At 37.0% G+C, this 16,378-nt stretch overlaps 1 protein-coding gene across 5 annotated transcripts in view; it reads left to right on the top strand.

Moving 5' to 3' along the window:
* Positions 1-16,378, top strand: part of rad50 (DNA repair protein rad50) — a 664,851-nt gene that overhangs the window by 370,421 nt on the left and 278,052 nt on the right. For all 5 annotated transcript variants that reach the window (XR_016548684.1, XR_016548685.1, XM_090396855.1 and 2 more), the window contains exon 24: positions 8,915-9,010. Coding sequence is in view for 3 of the 5 variants with exons in the window: in XM_090396855.1 (XP_090252981.1) it covers positions 8,915-9,010 (96 nt within the window). In the remaining 2 variants the exon portion in view is untranslated. The remainder of the gene's footprint in view (positions 1-8,914; positions 9,011-16,378) is intronic.

Raw genomic sequence — 16,378 nt, 5'->3', positions numbered from 1 at the left:
TGGCTTTCCTTTTCTTCGACACACTGCCATCGGAAGAGTCTGCCTTACGTTTGGGAGCCATATTGAAGGGTAAAAAGTCACAAAAAAACACAAACACAAAAATGAGAGAGTGGATGTAAACAAAGCATGCGGTACCCAAAGAGTATGCCGGGACTAAAGCGACGCCACCTCTCCCAAACAAACGCCATATAACGGCGTATTCTTCCGCCGCGCTCACAAACAAGTTCACCCGCAACGTTTGAATTTTACGTTGCGTTGCTTCAAGTTGAAATTTATTTTTAAAAATATTTATGGGATTACCTCCGTAAAAGTCAAAACGACACATGTCGAGGACGACGTAGGTCGAGGACCCCCCCCCTGTATTGTTGATTTTGCCATATACTCAGACTGCTTCTTGCAAATTAATTTATGGAATGTTTTCAATAATAATAACTACTTTCTAACATCAATCCTGAATCCCCAGTATACAGATACATGAAAAAGTAATACCTTTACAATATGGAAAAGTTACTTGTCTGAACTTTTTCTCACAAAGATAAATAGTGCTCATCCTTCCATACAATTTATTCTCCAAATTGAAAAGGATAAGCACATTTCCTTGTTTGACCAGCTCATAATTCTTCAGCCAAAGGAGAGACCTCAAATTTTTGCCTGGAAAAAAAAAAAAAAAAAAAAAAAAAAAAACAGGCTGGATTTTATATCAATGTTCAGTCATGCCACCATCCTTCCAAAAATCGGGAACCATTAAATTGCTTATTTATCAATCTTGTTCTCCATATCCTACTGAGGAATTACTAACACAGAAAATAGGTCGAATTCTTGTCTAACAGCTTTGCTGAGTCTTTTGTAAACAAGGTTGTTAATAGTTATGAAGGTTTTCTGTTGCCTGGCTCTCAAGAAATTGCGAACTATATTATCACTCTTCCAGATCTTAAAGATGTCTCTGAATAAATCTCAGATTGTTGAAAGTTTCCTCACTGGGTTATAAATTAAAATAAATATGCCAAGAAAATATTATTGCTTAATCCTTCATCCAGGTCAAAGTAAACAAAGTTTGTGCGTGAAGTATGGTCACAACGAGGCTACTTGTATATAAGAAGCAAATGACTTCACATTAATTACCTTACTATCCCATAGTGCAAAGCACATATCCTTTCGGGGTGTGTAGCTATGCATTATGGGAAGGGCCACTACCCAGACCGGTCTCTAGCTTTCTTGAGGTCTCATCAGTGGGATGTCTCCAAAGTGCTTTCTTCTTTCATGTTCGTATAACTGTCTCTATCTCTTATTTTTAAGGTTGGCACTTGTCATGATTATTGTGAAATTTCTGTCGTTTTTTTTTTGTGTGTGTGTGTGTGTGTGTGTGTGTGTATGCGTGTTCAATCCTATATTTGACTTCTATATAATATTATAGGATGAATATTGAGTATTCTCAATCTTTTATTTTTGTAGTAAATTTGGCTTAAAGATATCACTAATTGACATTAATATTGCAAAATTTGTTAATTTCTATGTTTTGGAACAATATTTTTTCACTGTAATTATATTATAACCAAAGCAGTTAAAGTTATTCTTCTTCTTCTACCTTTAGCTTATCCCACTCATGTAGGGTCGCTATTTCTAATGAGTCTCATTCATAACCTCCTGTCCTGGGCTGTAACCACAACCAAGTTCTTCATCCTCAGGTCCTCTTCCACCAGCTCCCTCTATCTCTTCTTTGGCCACCCATGCTTCCTCCTCCCCTGCATGACCTTTTTCCCACATACTTGTCCTCCCTCCTCATCACATGACCAAACCATCTCAACCTTGCCTCCTGTATCTTTGCGCCTAAGTTCGTAACTTTCACCATTTCTCTTATGTAGTCATTTCTCAGACGATCCTTTCTGGTCACACCACACACATCCACCTAAGCATTCTCATCTCTGCTACCTCCATCCTGCTGATGTTATTTTCCCTCAGGGCCACAGTTTCCATAGCATATATCATTGCTGGTCTCACCACTGTCCTCTAGATTTTTCCCTTTAGAGTGACTGACACCCTCTTATCATATAACACTCCAGCCATCTCTCTCTCTAGTTCCTCCATCCAGCTTTTATTCTGCATCCCACTTCCTTCTTGGCCTCCATCCTCTTTCACTGTTGAACCAAAATATCTAAAGTCGCTAACCTTCCTGATGACATTTCCTTCCAGCTCCAGATCTGTCTCTTATCTGCCATCCACTTTACAACACATGTACTCTGTTTTACTTCTGCTCAGCCTCATACCTCTCTTTCTCTTCCAGTACTTTCCTCTGTCTTTCTAATTTACCTGCCACTTCTCTTGATTCTGCACACAGCACGATGTCATCTGCATACAACATTGTCCAAGGCACATCTTCTCTCATCTCTTCTGTCACCATCTCCATCACAATATTAAACAGGAACAAACTTAATGCTGATCCTTGATGCAAACCAACTGTCACTTGAAAACTTTCGGTCTCTCCCAGGCAGGTCCAAACTCGTCTTCCCATTTCTGTACATCTCTTGCACCAAACTGACACATTTCTCTGGTACCTTTTTTTTCTCTCAGGCACCTCCAGACTTCTTGTCTTGGCACTATCATACGCTTTCTCCAGATCAATAAACACCAGATGTAGCTCCTGTTGTTTCTCTCAAAACTTTTCCATCGTCTGCCATAACCCAAAGATAGCACCTGTCATCGATCGACCAGGCATGAAGCCAAACTGCTCCTTTGCAATCTCCGCCTCCCTCAGTCTTCCATCAAGAACCCTTTCTAGGATTTTCCTTGTGTAGGACATTAACTTTATTCCTGTGTAATTTTTACTGTCTTCTTCATCCCCTTTACCCTTGTAAATAGGGACAAGTGTACTTCCCTCCACTCCTCAGGCATTTTTTCCTATTGGCAGACTTTTATGAACAGATCCCACAGCAGGTCAATGCCCTCTTCCCCCAGTGTCTTCCATGCCTCCACTGGGATCCTTTCAGGGTCCACTGATTTTCTATTCTTCATCCTCTTTACAGCCTCCTTCACTTCCACTTGACTGATGTTCTGTATCATCCCCTCATATGGCTGCCCATCTTTTCTGTGAGTCCTCACATTTTCCTCATTCAAAAACCCTTCCATCTGTTTCTTATATCCACATCCCTCCTTAATATTCTTCCTTTGGAGTCTTTGATCTGCCTCACATGTAAGATGTCCTTTGATACCTTATTTCTACATTTTGCCAGGCGATAAATTTTTTTCTGCCCTTCCTTTTGTTTCTAATTGATCATAAAGATCTTCATACACCATTGCCTTTGCCTGCACAACAATTCTCGTGGCTTCTCTCTCTCTCTCTCTCTCTCTCTCTGTCCTCTTCCACTCTTAACTCGTCCCACTTCTTCTTTGCCTCCTTCTTAGCCTTCACTGCTTCTTGCACATTATTATTCCACCACCAACCTTCCTTATGCTCTCTAATTTTTTGAGATGTTTCACCAAGCACTTCAATTGCACAATTCAGAATTGCTTTTGAATTATGTCTCCACCAATCTCGTACGCTTTCTAGTCCATCCAAAATCCTCTCTAACACCCTCTCCTTAAAATGATTCCTCACACTCTCTTCTTTTAATTGTCTTCATCCCATGGCTTTCAAAGGTTCTTTGGCCTTATTTTAAAGTTCGCACACATCAGCCAGTGTTGCTGCGCCACTTGATCTGTTGGGATTACCTTACCATTTGTCACTTCCTTAAGATATTTTCTTCTAGTCAAGATGTAGTCAATCTGCGAATTGTTGTTACCACTTCTAAATGTTATCAAATGTTCTTTCCTCTTGCAAAAAAAGCATTTCACAATTACTAGATCAAATGCTACTGCGAAGTCAACAATCCTCTCTCCTTCCTAGTTCATTGTTCCCTCTCCATGGCTGCCATACATCCTTTCACGGTTCCTATTCTGTCTTCCTACATGTCCATTCAAGTCTCCTCCAACAATAACCATCTCATTTTCTTCCAATTCCATCATTTCTTCATATAATATGTTTCAGAACTCATCTTTCTCTTCTGTTGTACAGCCAACTTGTGGGGCATATGCACATAAAACAACCACTTGCTCTTCTCCAATATCTGGTTTCATTCACATGATTTTGTCGTTTCTCCTACCCACTTCCAGTACTTTGTCCTTTATTCTGCCACACACCACAATTCCAACACCATTTCTTCCCTCTTCATTTGCTCCAGAGTAGAACATTTTATACCCATCTCCCAGTTCCTTTGCCTTTTATCCCCTTCCACTTTGTTTCCTGTGCATATAAAATGTCCAACTTCCTCTTCCTCATCATGTCTGCCACCTCCTTTTTTCTTCCAGTCATGCTTCTAACATTCAGCATTCCTACTCGCAACATTCTCTTTGCCTGCTGGGCTCACTTCTTTAACTGCACTTGCCCCTGATGCAATAGCCCTCGTCCACGAGAAGTGGACGAGGGCTATTGCATTAAGGTGATATAGCTGCATGTCACCTAAGTGGGGAGGGTACACGCTAGCCCTTGTATCACCTTCTTGATTCATTAGATAGAGCTGGCAGTGAAGTTTTACAGCCAGTTAACGCAGTTAAAGTTATTAACTTGGTTTTTTGATTTTGTCATTTAGAACTGTTTTTCTTTTTATTAGCTTCCTTGTTTTATCACATGATGTTTTAATGCTATTTTCATGTAAACACCTTTACATAATTTGTCTATACAAAAATCAGAATAGGAAAAGATGTTACAAATACCATTATGTTGATATAGTTTTTAGCATTTTTCTCAGAATGATATTTCGTTGCAATGAGAAAATGAAGCATCCGTACCTGTGGATAACTAGTGAGGTCATCGAGCCTAACTATACCTCTTGGTGAAAGTCACAATTGTAAAATATTTTATTTCAGCAAGTAGAAGAATTGGCAAGTGTACTTGCCTCCTTACAGCAGAGATATCTTTACATACTTTTCTGCAGATTACATTACAGAGGCACATACAGTGAATGAGAAGCTTCTATCTTAGTTATGCTGCTGATAGTTATCTCATCCATCATGGCTGAACTGTCCTCTGCTGTTTGTGATATGTATCCAGTTGTTGTGACATCATTCACATATTTGTGATAATGGAAAGTACAGGATATGCTATATTGCGATAAGTGTTAAACAGCTGATTTGCACAAAGAAAATAATATGACAAGAGAAGGAACAAATGCAAAGAAGGAATACTGATATCCTGAGTTTTAATTATTTTGCTAATTTACCTTTAGTGGGAAATGTAATCTGAATTTGTGTGGCTGATGGTTGAAGTAAAACCATATAATGTATTCATGGTCTTAAAAACTGTCAAATAGGAGCATGTTCCAAAAATAATTGTATTCCTATTCATCTAAAGCTTGTAAGTATAATCATTAACATACCTGATTTTTACTTGAATAGAGACTAAATATCTTTACCGTAAAGTACATTATAATCAGATATGGATTTCCATTGTTTTTCATGTGTGGCTGTGTATAAAAGCATATACTGCTGCTATTTGGAGTTTTAGGACCAAATTAGTCAATTTTATTAAACTGACTAGTTTAAGAAAATTCATTCATGGATTAAATATGTTAATTTTTGTCTAATGATACAGTATATACATGTTTTTTTATAAAGAATATGTAAAAAAAATGCTTTCTTGATCTTTTCTTTATAAAGAAATATATATGTTAAAATAAACATGGCTATACACTTGAATTTGAAAAAAAAAAAAAAAAAAATTAAATTAAATTTTTTTTTTGAATTCTAGTCAAAATATGAAATATAAATTAACATATAAACACACTTACCTGTTGCATTTTAATAATATAAGAACATATAATAAAATTTTAAATGAAAAAATGTTTTCTTTGGCATTCTATTCAAAGCCAAAACTCAACCCTATCTATGGAATCACAGTTCACTAATGTAGTGAATACTGTGCAATATCTTCAGGGAGACAGGTGAGTGGCAAGGGAGTCAGTTTTATTGGATTGAAGATCTTCAGTAATTTTCATAATTGCTTGGGAATCAGTGTTACTCCACTCATTTTTTAAGGGAGAAAGCCAAGAACTTTCATGTGTTTATGGATGTTGTCTTTGGTGCATAAAAAAACAGTAAAAAAAATTTTGGTAGCCTTATATGGAGGGGATAAATTCTTGACATTGTTCTGAAGGTGAGGAGGAAGAGTGAATCAATGTTCTTAGTTTTGGCTTTGATATCCCATTCAGGATAAATGCATACTGCTCAGTATGTGAATCATTTATTGAAAAATCTGGAATGCTCTGTCATGGGCATGTGAAGACAATAATGTCTTCAATTTGTGCCTCATCAATATTTCTTTCAGGTTTTGCATTGTGAGTTCTTTTATAGTCTCCGTATATGCAGTTTCTGATGTGACTCCTTTGTCAATGTGGTCTTCAGAATGACACTGCACAAGCGTCTATTGTCTTAAAATGTTACTTGGACATCTTCCAGTGTCATTTCAAGACTTAGATTTGCTCCAAGCTGTGTCACATTTGAACATGAGCTTATGGTGCTTCACTTTAAAGTTTATGTGTTCTGATCTATTAGTTAATTCAGTGTGATGATGTCCACAGAAAATTTCACCTTCATAAATCCTGTGGAACATTCAAGGTCTAAATCGTGAGTCATAATAATTCACAAACCAATTTTAAATTTCACAGTTCATTCACTCTCTTTTTGATTACTACTGATGATAATCACTGGGAGTCGAGGCTTTTGCATTATTCAGTGCTCTTCTTAGAATGCTTAACACGTTCACTGCCATGCTACTTCGGCATAGTCTGTTCCTGTACGCTGAGCAATTTCACTTCTTCAAGATCAGTACAGTAATCTCGTTGCCAGCGGTAAGCATCATACAAGTATACTCGTAGTTGGCTTGTGCAGAGCATATACCATCTATGACTGTACACAGTTTTGCTGCTAGCTCCACAAGCCAAGCATTTTCACTTCAAGTACAGTACGGTAATCTCGTTACCGGTGGTAAGCGTCATACAAGTATACTCGTAGCTGGCTTGTGTAGCTCATATACGAACTACGAGTATACTCGTAGTTGGCAGTGATCGTGTTAAGACAAGTAGTTTCATTTGATCCCAACATCTATGTTAGAATATCTGTCACTCACTTTTGTCCTTACGCTTCTGTTCATCATTCATAATACATGTTTGTTCTTTTTGACATCTTTTTCCAGAAGAGACCCAGTTTCATCAAAGTTGAATTCTTGGAGGATGAATAACTTTGGACAAATTTTGTAAAAATTCCTCATAAATTTGTTAGTTGCAGCTTTATCTGCCAATGCTGGTTACCCATGCTCCATGGTAATTTGTTTCTAGTTCAATTCCAGAAATGCCTAAACCACCAATAATAACTTGTGTTAAATTCAAATGTATATCTTGGATATTCTTTTCAAAAAATATTATCTATGCCTTCTCACATATCATTTCTGTCAACATATCTGTATCTTTTTCACATTTATCTTCAGACCACATCAACAATTTCTTTTCAAGAATCCATGAAATTTCCTCTCTTAGCTTAACCACTTTTGTGTAACCAGGTTTATGTATGCTTCACAAGTACTTACTAATGTCTTTCACAGTTGGTCATGATATGTGTCTATTTGCACTAGAGAATGATGTATATTCCACCTCTTTTTTTTTTTTTTTCCACTTTGATGGTGCTTGCACAATATAAATAACAAAATTACACGATAACCACAGTAATAAACTTAAGGAAAGTACAGATGTTATATACTGAAAATAACAGTACTCTGATGACAATGTGCAGAAACGACAAGCAAAATTAGGCTGACACACTATATCTTGTTATATTAAGAGACTCAATGAAAAACAGAAGATTTGCTCCTTCAGTATTATTGGGGATGAGAGAGAAAAAAGTAATATATCCTTGTGTATTCAGTACTGTGCTCTTCTGCTAAATGCATATTTGTCCTCTAATAGGTGTGATAAAATTTCACTCAATTAAACTTGAGGGGGGGGGTCCTGTATGTTAGAAAAAATGTCTTACTGAAGTTTTGGCAATGTTGATGTTATGGTAACCAGTATTGTGTTTAGCATACACCCATTGTTCTATAAAATTTCTGCAATAAATTTAGAACACTTATTCCCCAACATTAGGTTTTAGCAGTAATGATTCATGCACATGCATCACAGTATCTAATCCATGCTAAAAGAGTCAACTCTGTATTATTATTATATCGGTACCTCTATGCCTTATCATTGGAACATCACATACAGGCTAAAATCATTCTCTTCAAAGCTAAACATGACCATAGAACTGATTTCTATTGCACTATCATTCCAGGTCTTATGTACCTTGTCTTATGCTAGTTATAATTATATATTTGTTGTTGTTAACAGAGGCATGTGGACTGTAGATCATCCATGAAATTCATGGCATGAGGTTCTCTGTATGTTATGAATATATTTGTGCAATTACTCTTGGCTGTTCCCATTTCCAGACAGAGATTCTCTAGGGTCTGATGTCAAAATGGGTAAAAATGAGGTAACCAGCCTTCTCAAGAAGTCACTGTTTCTTGAAGGGCTGGTTACCTCATTTTTACTCATTGCTCTACCCATTTCTTTAGTCTGTTGCCTCCTGTAATAGGAATTAGAACTTGCTGAAAATAAAGGTAAATATGTGTTTTATTCCAGAAGAGTATATAATAGTTGAACATGTATCATGCATTAATGAAGATACAGTTCAAAGGATTGAAATCACTATGAAGTGTCATTAAAACTGCATTGTGCAGTCTTTCACTTGGTCAGATCAAAAATTTGTTTTAAAACATCTGTTGTATATTTTATTTGTATGTCATTCAGAGTTATGAATACTTCTTAATACCATTAATAAATATACTTAATAGGTAAAAATAATAACTACAGAAGAAATTCCTAATTTGAAGAAACAGTTGAAGAATGTATGCAGTGAAATCATGCAGCTCACAGCAGACATAACTGAGGTAACTGCACTTATTTATTTATTATTTTTTTAATTGATAGTATTAGCACATACAATGTGAATACATTACTTAATTGGCAGAGGCATTTGATCTTATTCTCCTTAAGAATGGCAGTTTTTTAAAACACTTACTTTTCTATTACTTAGTATGTATTTCCTGGGTATTTTGTTGACTGCTAATTTTTGTCTTATTTAATAAGTAAAAAAAATGCATGAGGCTCCATATTTCAGTTAGCAATGATGCCCTTTGGTTTTGAATCCTGCCTAGTTTAAAATAGTGCCATTACATAATGGTGGTATAGACCAGTTTTTATTTCATCGGTAGTTATTAAGATATTGGAGAAATTAGTGAGAGATCATATGCAGCATTGAGTAGATGAGAGTGATGTTGTTATATGTAAGAGTCAACATGGATTTGTTAAGGGGTAATTGTGTTTTTGTTATTGCCTTTTATAATAAAGTAACAAGAACAGTTGATGAGTGACAGGCATATATTACTATCTTTTTGGATCTTACAAAAGCATTTGACAGGGTGCCACATGGTAAACTGATATTTAAGTTACAGCAAGTTTAGATATCAGAGTTTTGTATGAGGCAGCAGTATCAAGGAAGCAGAGGTTGCAAGTGAGGTACCACAGGGCTCAGTACTGAGACTGATATTGTCAGTGACATCGTCATTGGATTACAAGGGAATATTCAGTTGTTTGCAGATGGCAATGTTAAGTTGGGAAGCATTATTAGTAATAGTACTGATGAGGTAGCTATACAGGAGGATTTGAATAAGCTGGAATGATGGGCAAATGAATGTGGGTTTCAGTTTAATTCAACTAAATGTAATGTCTTGAAGTTTGGAATACATTGATGTGAGGCTGCATGCTCTGTATGAGGAACATTACTGGAGGAAGTGGGGACCTTGGGGTGATGATTGATAGAAACTTGAAGTTCTGGGAACATGTTGAAAAAGTGAAGATATCCCAGAAGATTTCTCCAGTACTAAGAAGGACACTGACTAGCAGAGATAGAAAAGTTGTGATTCCATTGTACAAAGCCCTGATTAGACCATATCTGGACTATTGTTCTCAAATGTGGTTCCCAGCATTTGAAGGGGATAAATTAACCTTGGAAACAGTACAGAGATGGATAATAAAAATGTTATCTGGACCATACAACATTAATTATGTGGATAGACTGAAGGAATGTGAGCTGCAAAGTTTGGTAGATTGAAGGAGAAGTGACATGAGTGAGACATTTAAACTATTGAGAGGTAGTTACAGGATTGACACTGGGGTGTTCTTTTATATATAGAACAAGTGGAAGGCAAACAGGGTATCATCCTTGGAAGTTGCAAAAGAAAATTATGAGGGAGAGGGTGACCAGTGATTTCTTTGCATGGAGGGTGGTTGAATCTTGGAATTAATTTCCTGACAGGGTGGTGAGAGCACAAATGGTGAATTATTTCAAAGTCATATGATAGACGTTGTGTTGTCTAGAAAGGACCTCCCATGATCAGTCTTGTGACTCCACGGAGGTCCTGAATAATAAATGATTTTTATATGTCTGGAATTTATTTCCCATCCTGTTATTTATATCTTGAGCAGCAAACAACTTTTTTTGATTTTGTTACATCAGCTCTCTCGGAGGGACCCTGTAACCCCTAGAGGGCGCATACTGAATAAGGACTCGTTGACCAACAGGGCCATAAGGGGCAATCATCTTGATTGTAAGGGAAGTGGCACTCCCATGGACCCCAGCTGGATCTATCCTCTTCTTCTTCTACTTTGAGGAAGATCCACTTACTTTAATCTTTCCTATAAGGCCTTATCAGCCAACTCTTCTTATTTTATGACCCTTATGCTATTAGAGTACTCGAGGGCCATGGGATCTTTTCATTTCTGGCCTTACAATTATGCCCTCTCAATAGACCTTACTATAATTCTTCTATAGTCTACTCTTTCTTCCATTCAATATACCCTATTCCTCGTATGGGTTTAAATTTGGAAGTCAACCAGAAGGGGAATCTTGTTAAATTGAAATTCCACATGTGACTGTTTGGCCTGTTTTACAACGCCGTCTACATTTAAGGCCCTACAAATTTATCCTCATACAATGTTTGAAGAAAGATGATGAGATATGCCAGGATTTCCGTACAGAAATGATCAGTAGAATAGAACAAAGTGTCTTTTCTTTGGACATGATTGTTTTCATGTAAGTGAACAAGTAAATACTCGCAACTACAGAAATTAGGGAAACAAAAATCCACATGGCATTGTAAACCTATAAGCAAAAAGAAAGTGTATGAACCCTTCTTTTTTTCGGAGTCTACTGTTACTGGTGGTGTGTATCTGGACATGATACAAGGGTACCTAATACCACAATTAGATGACGATCACCACAACAGATGCTTACATTTCCAGCAAGACGGAGCACCTCCTCATTACCTGACAGACATAAGGTCGTAGTTCAACACCCATATTCTAGGTTTATGGATTGGTAGAGGGGTACTTGTAGCATAGCCACCATGTTCCCTTGACCTTATACTATTAGATTTTTTCTTGTGGGGCTTTGCAAAAGAATATGTCTTTGTACCACCACTACCAGCCAATTTGAATGAGCTGCATTCCAGAATTGCTGTAGCCATTGCTGAAGTTACGGCAGATATGCTCTGTCACATGTTACAGGAAATTGATAACAGATGGAACTTTCTCATGAGTTCTCTGGTAAATTCTCAGAACTAGAAGAATTTTCTGATTTGGCTATAAAATACAAATGGATCCATAACATTCTCTGTTATTGCAGGCATACACTTCTGTGGCTAATTGGTTCAAAAGATATATTTCGGTGATTACACCACATTTTATATTATTCAGTTATACAAAATACTGAAATAATAGTTCCCGACAAGTTTTGTAAATCGTAGGATTTACATCTTCAGGGAGTAAATAGTATAACTTAAAGTTTAAACAAGAGAATTAATAAATACAAATCATAATTGTCTGGCTATTCATAAACTCAGATAACAGAATGCAGATATAAAATGTTATTGACGTTGAACAATACTGGACGATGGCACATGTTCTTGTTCATACAGTCCGAGCTCAGATTGAGGTAGATTTTTTATTAGAGCTGACCACACTTGATGGAGAATTAAACCTTGATTTTTATTGCATTGGGTTGGGTTTTTTTAGCATATTAGCAGCTTCTTTAAATTTTCTTATATAACTGTTGTTTTCTATGTATGACATTGTCGTTTTTTGCCAGAGTACATCGTGTCCAGTGGAAGTGGTATGGAAAGCAAGACCCGTTTTTTGTTCTCTTTTGTGTTGTACGTCTTTTTGGTGTTCAGCCATGTATTTCTCCAGATCGTCCTGTCTGTCCTACATAGCAAATCCTGCAAGAGCAATGGATTTTGTAGACTCCTGGTTTTTTAAGAGGATGATGAGGTGGTTTTGAGAGGATGATTGGGGTGCTTAAGGGTCAAAGCTGTATAACTGAGAGGAGACCTCCACATAGCCTTTAAAGGTATGCAGAGAACTGACCAGGGCTTCTGACCTAATGTCCAATCCTCACCTTCTCATGGTGCACCCTGTTGGGTATCTACTTGGGTACTGAACGAACGAGGATGGGCTGGCAATTTGGGACTTAGCCGACCAAATTGTATTCTTATTGGTTAAACCCAAATAAAAAATGATGGTACAACATTACAAAATTTCATGCCAGCTGGGGTGTTGCCCAGTTAAACAAGGCCCCCGTTGTTTTTGCCAGGGAACCAGAGCGAACAGCGAAAAGTCAGCTACTGGAAAATCTGAAACCACACCCCAACTCAACATCAGCAGAGTTAAAGATCGGTACTATCAACATAAGAAGCCTGAATGGCAAAGAAATGGAGCTAGCTGAGGAATTAGATAAGTACCAGATCGACATAATAGGAGTGACTGAAACAAAAAAGACAAAAATTGGTGAGATCTTTCTGAGCAATAAATACAAAATGTTATATTCAGACAATGACAATCAAGGAAAAGAAGGAGTAGCCATAGTATTCAACACAAAATATGAGGCTAATCTTCTTGAATGGCAGGCAGTCTCAAGTAGAGTAATGTGGGCAAATATGAGAATGGGGAACTGGACAATGAGACTTATTTGTGCCTATGGTCCCACAGAAGGTTCTACTAAGGTAGAAGTGGAGGAATTTTTTGATGCTTTAGAAAAAGCAACTGACACAATGTAAAAGGAAAAGTTGGTCCTTGTTGGGGATCTAAATAGCAGAGTAGGAAATGATTGTCAGACATACAAAAATATAGTGGTAAAATTTGGGTAAAAAAAGCAAAGCTAATAATAATGGCAAATGCCTATTCAGAAAGCCTGGACAGAGGGACGAATTCCCGATGATTTTAGTAGAGCTCTCATAGTACCGATATATAAAACAGGAAATAAAACTGAATGTGAGAATTACAGAGGTATTTCCCTACTAAGTGTTCCTGGCAAGATCTATGCAAGTATACTTGAGAAACGATTGAGAAGAATTGTGGAAGAAAAGCTGGGTGAAGAACAAGCTGGATTCTGGCCAAATAGAGGCTGTCAGGATCAGATCTTCACTTTACGACAAATAGTGGAGAAATCATGGGAATATAACAAAGATCTCTATTTGAGTTTTGTCGATTTGGAAAAGGCATAAGACAAGGTGCCAAGAAGCTATTCAATACACTACAGTTATATGGTGTCAATGGGGCATTATATCAAGCAATACTTAGTCTGTATTTGAGTTGTAAGTCAGCAGTTAGAATTGAAGGAAGTACAGGAAGATGGTTTAATGTTAAATCTGGTGTGAGACAAGAATGTACATTATCCCCTCTGTTATTCATTATCTATATGGATCACATTATGAAGGAAAGTGGTATTAAACATGATATCAAAATTGGAGATGTTAATGTCAGCTCTTTGCTTTATGCGGATGATGTTATACTTCTGACTGAATTGAATAACTGTTGTAATAGATATGGTATGAAGGTCAGCAATAAAAAGACAAAGACAATGAAAGTAGGCAGAATCATTGAAAATGTCAGCTGTGTTGTGAATGGAGAACCTGTGGAACAAGTAAAACATTTCAGCTACTTAGGCATGATTTTTAGTGAAGATGGTAAATTAAATATAAAAATAGACAACAGAATCAGCAAAGCTGGTATGGTGGGAAGTCAATTGAATAAATTCATATGGAATAAGAGAGAAATTAGTCGGAACACTAAATTACCTGTATATACAAGACTGTATACAAGACAATGTTTAAACCAGTTTTAACTTATGTATCTGAGAGCTGGGTCAGAAGCAATAGACTTGACCAAAGACTAGAGGCCGCAGATATGAGAGTCCTGAGAAAGATTAAAGGTGTGAACAAATGGCATCAATGTCAATATCATATTAAAAACGAGGATATTAGGAAAGAACTTGACATTGTCAGCATCTAGGAATGCATTAGCAGAGCTAATCTCAGGTGGTATGGTCACTTAAATAGAATGCGAGAGGAAAGATTAGCAAAACAAGTGTTCTCTGCCAGGTTGGCAGGAAAATGACCCAGAGGAAGACCAAGATATAGGTGGATTGATACGGTACAAAGTGCCTTAGACGATAGAAATACAGGGTGTCCCAAAATTCACGCAAGAAGTAATTTTGATAGAAAACACAGGTTTTTAATTAAAAATTGTAATTTCTTATTGATTCATAAAGTATACAGTATAGGTTATGCATGGAATAGCATATCGGGTAAATGGCCTCCATGGCTTTGCTGGCACGTACGCACTATTTTGTCGAAATTTTCCATGACTGTTTTGCATAAATATGGCTGAATTTCATTGATACAGCACTCAATTTCCTCCTTCAAGGCGTGAATGGTCGTGGGCTGTTGGCATAAACCTTAGACTTCAAAAAACTCCAAAGAAAGAAGTCCAACGGCGTTAAGTCACATGATCTGGGCGGCAATTCTGATCACCAATACGGGAAATTACACGACCAGGAAATGACTCATGCAGTAATTGAATTGTTTCTCTGGCTGTATGGCATGTGGCACCGACTTGTTGAAACCACATGTCGTTCACATCCATATCTTGCAATTAGGCACAAAAAACTGGATTATCATGTCGCGACAGCGAACACCATTAACTGTTATTGCCTTACCAGCTGCATTTTCGAAGAAGAATGGACCAATGATGCCTCCAGCCCAAAATCCACACGTGGATTCGTTTATTTCTCAACAATCACTCGTGGATTTTCTGAACCCCAAATGTGACAATTTTGTCGATTAACGAAGCCATCAAGATAAAAATGAGCCTCATCGCCGAAGATGATTTTGTTCGAAAAATATGCATCCACTTGTTGTTGTTCCATAATCCATTCAACGAACTCTCTTCGCTGTGTGTGGTCAGTAGGCTTCAGTTCTTGAGTCAATTGAACTTTGTAAACATAAAGATGCAAATCTTTTGTGAGAATACGCTGTAGAGAGCTTCTCGAAATTCCCAATTCGAGACCACGGTGCCGAATTGATGTTCCTGGACTCTCAGCAACACTCTCACGAACTGCTTCAATGTTTTCTGTTGAACGACTTGTTTCCTTGAATTTTTTAATTAATCTTTTCACAGTTGATGAAGCTAAATCACTATTCCGACCATATTTTGTACGAAAATTGTGAACTGTAGCTGACAAACCTTCATTATTTTTAAAATATTGCTCAACAATGAAAATGCGTTGTTCTTTCGTGTAGCGCTCCATTTTTAATAACCCTGAACTGTCAGCTGTCACGCTGTCTGTTTTTTTCTCGTTGGCAACACTTTACCGCACATATGGCACTAAATTTAAATCTTGCGTGAATTTTGGGACACCCTTTATAAGATCTGATAATGTTGGGACAAGTAACAGATTGATTTGGAGGAAAATTGTAGATAGTAAGTTAGTAATGATGTAATTTTTTCATGTGGTACTATCATATTCTGTACACCCATTGAGGATACATTGCAGGAATTTGATGATGATGATGATGAGGTGATTTGGGTGGATGTAGGAATCTTGAGATTTTTTTCCATTGGAAGGAAGGTTACTTTTATGTTGTGTTTGTTTATTAATTTGGCTAGCTTATCTGTAACCTTTTTGATATAAGGAAGCGAGATTGCGTTTTTGTAATCCTGTTTTTATTTCATATCCATTCTATTGGAGGATTTGTGTCAAGTATTTTAGTTCTTCATTACATCTTTCTTGTGTGCTGGAGATATTGTATGCTCTGTCTCGAAGCGTTTTAATTAAGCTTATTTTTTGTGAAGGATGGTGGTGTGAGGTTGCATTTAGAAATCTTCCAGTGTTTGTCGGTTTCCTATATACTGAGAAGGAG

Source organism: Typopeltis vanoorti, chromosome 8 (genome assembly GCF_054136105.1).
Source record: "Typopeltis vanoorti isolate ZY-2024b chromosome 8, IOZ_Tvanoo_1.0, whole genome shotgun sequence".
Taxonomy (NCBI): Eukaryota; Metazoa; Arthropoda; class Arachnida; order Uropygi; family Thelyphonidae; genus Typopeltis; species Typopeltis vanoorti.
Note: the sequence above shows the minus strand (reverse complement) of the source record. Positions and strands in the feature narration are given on the sequence as shown.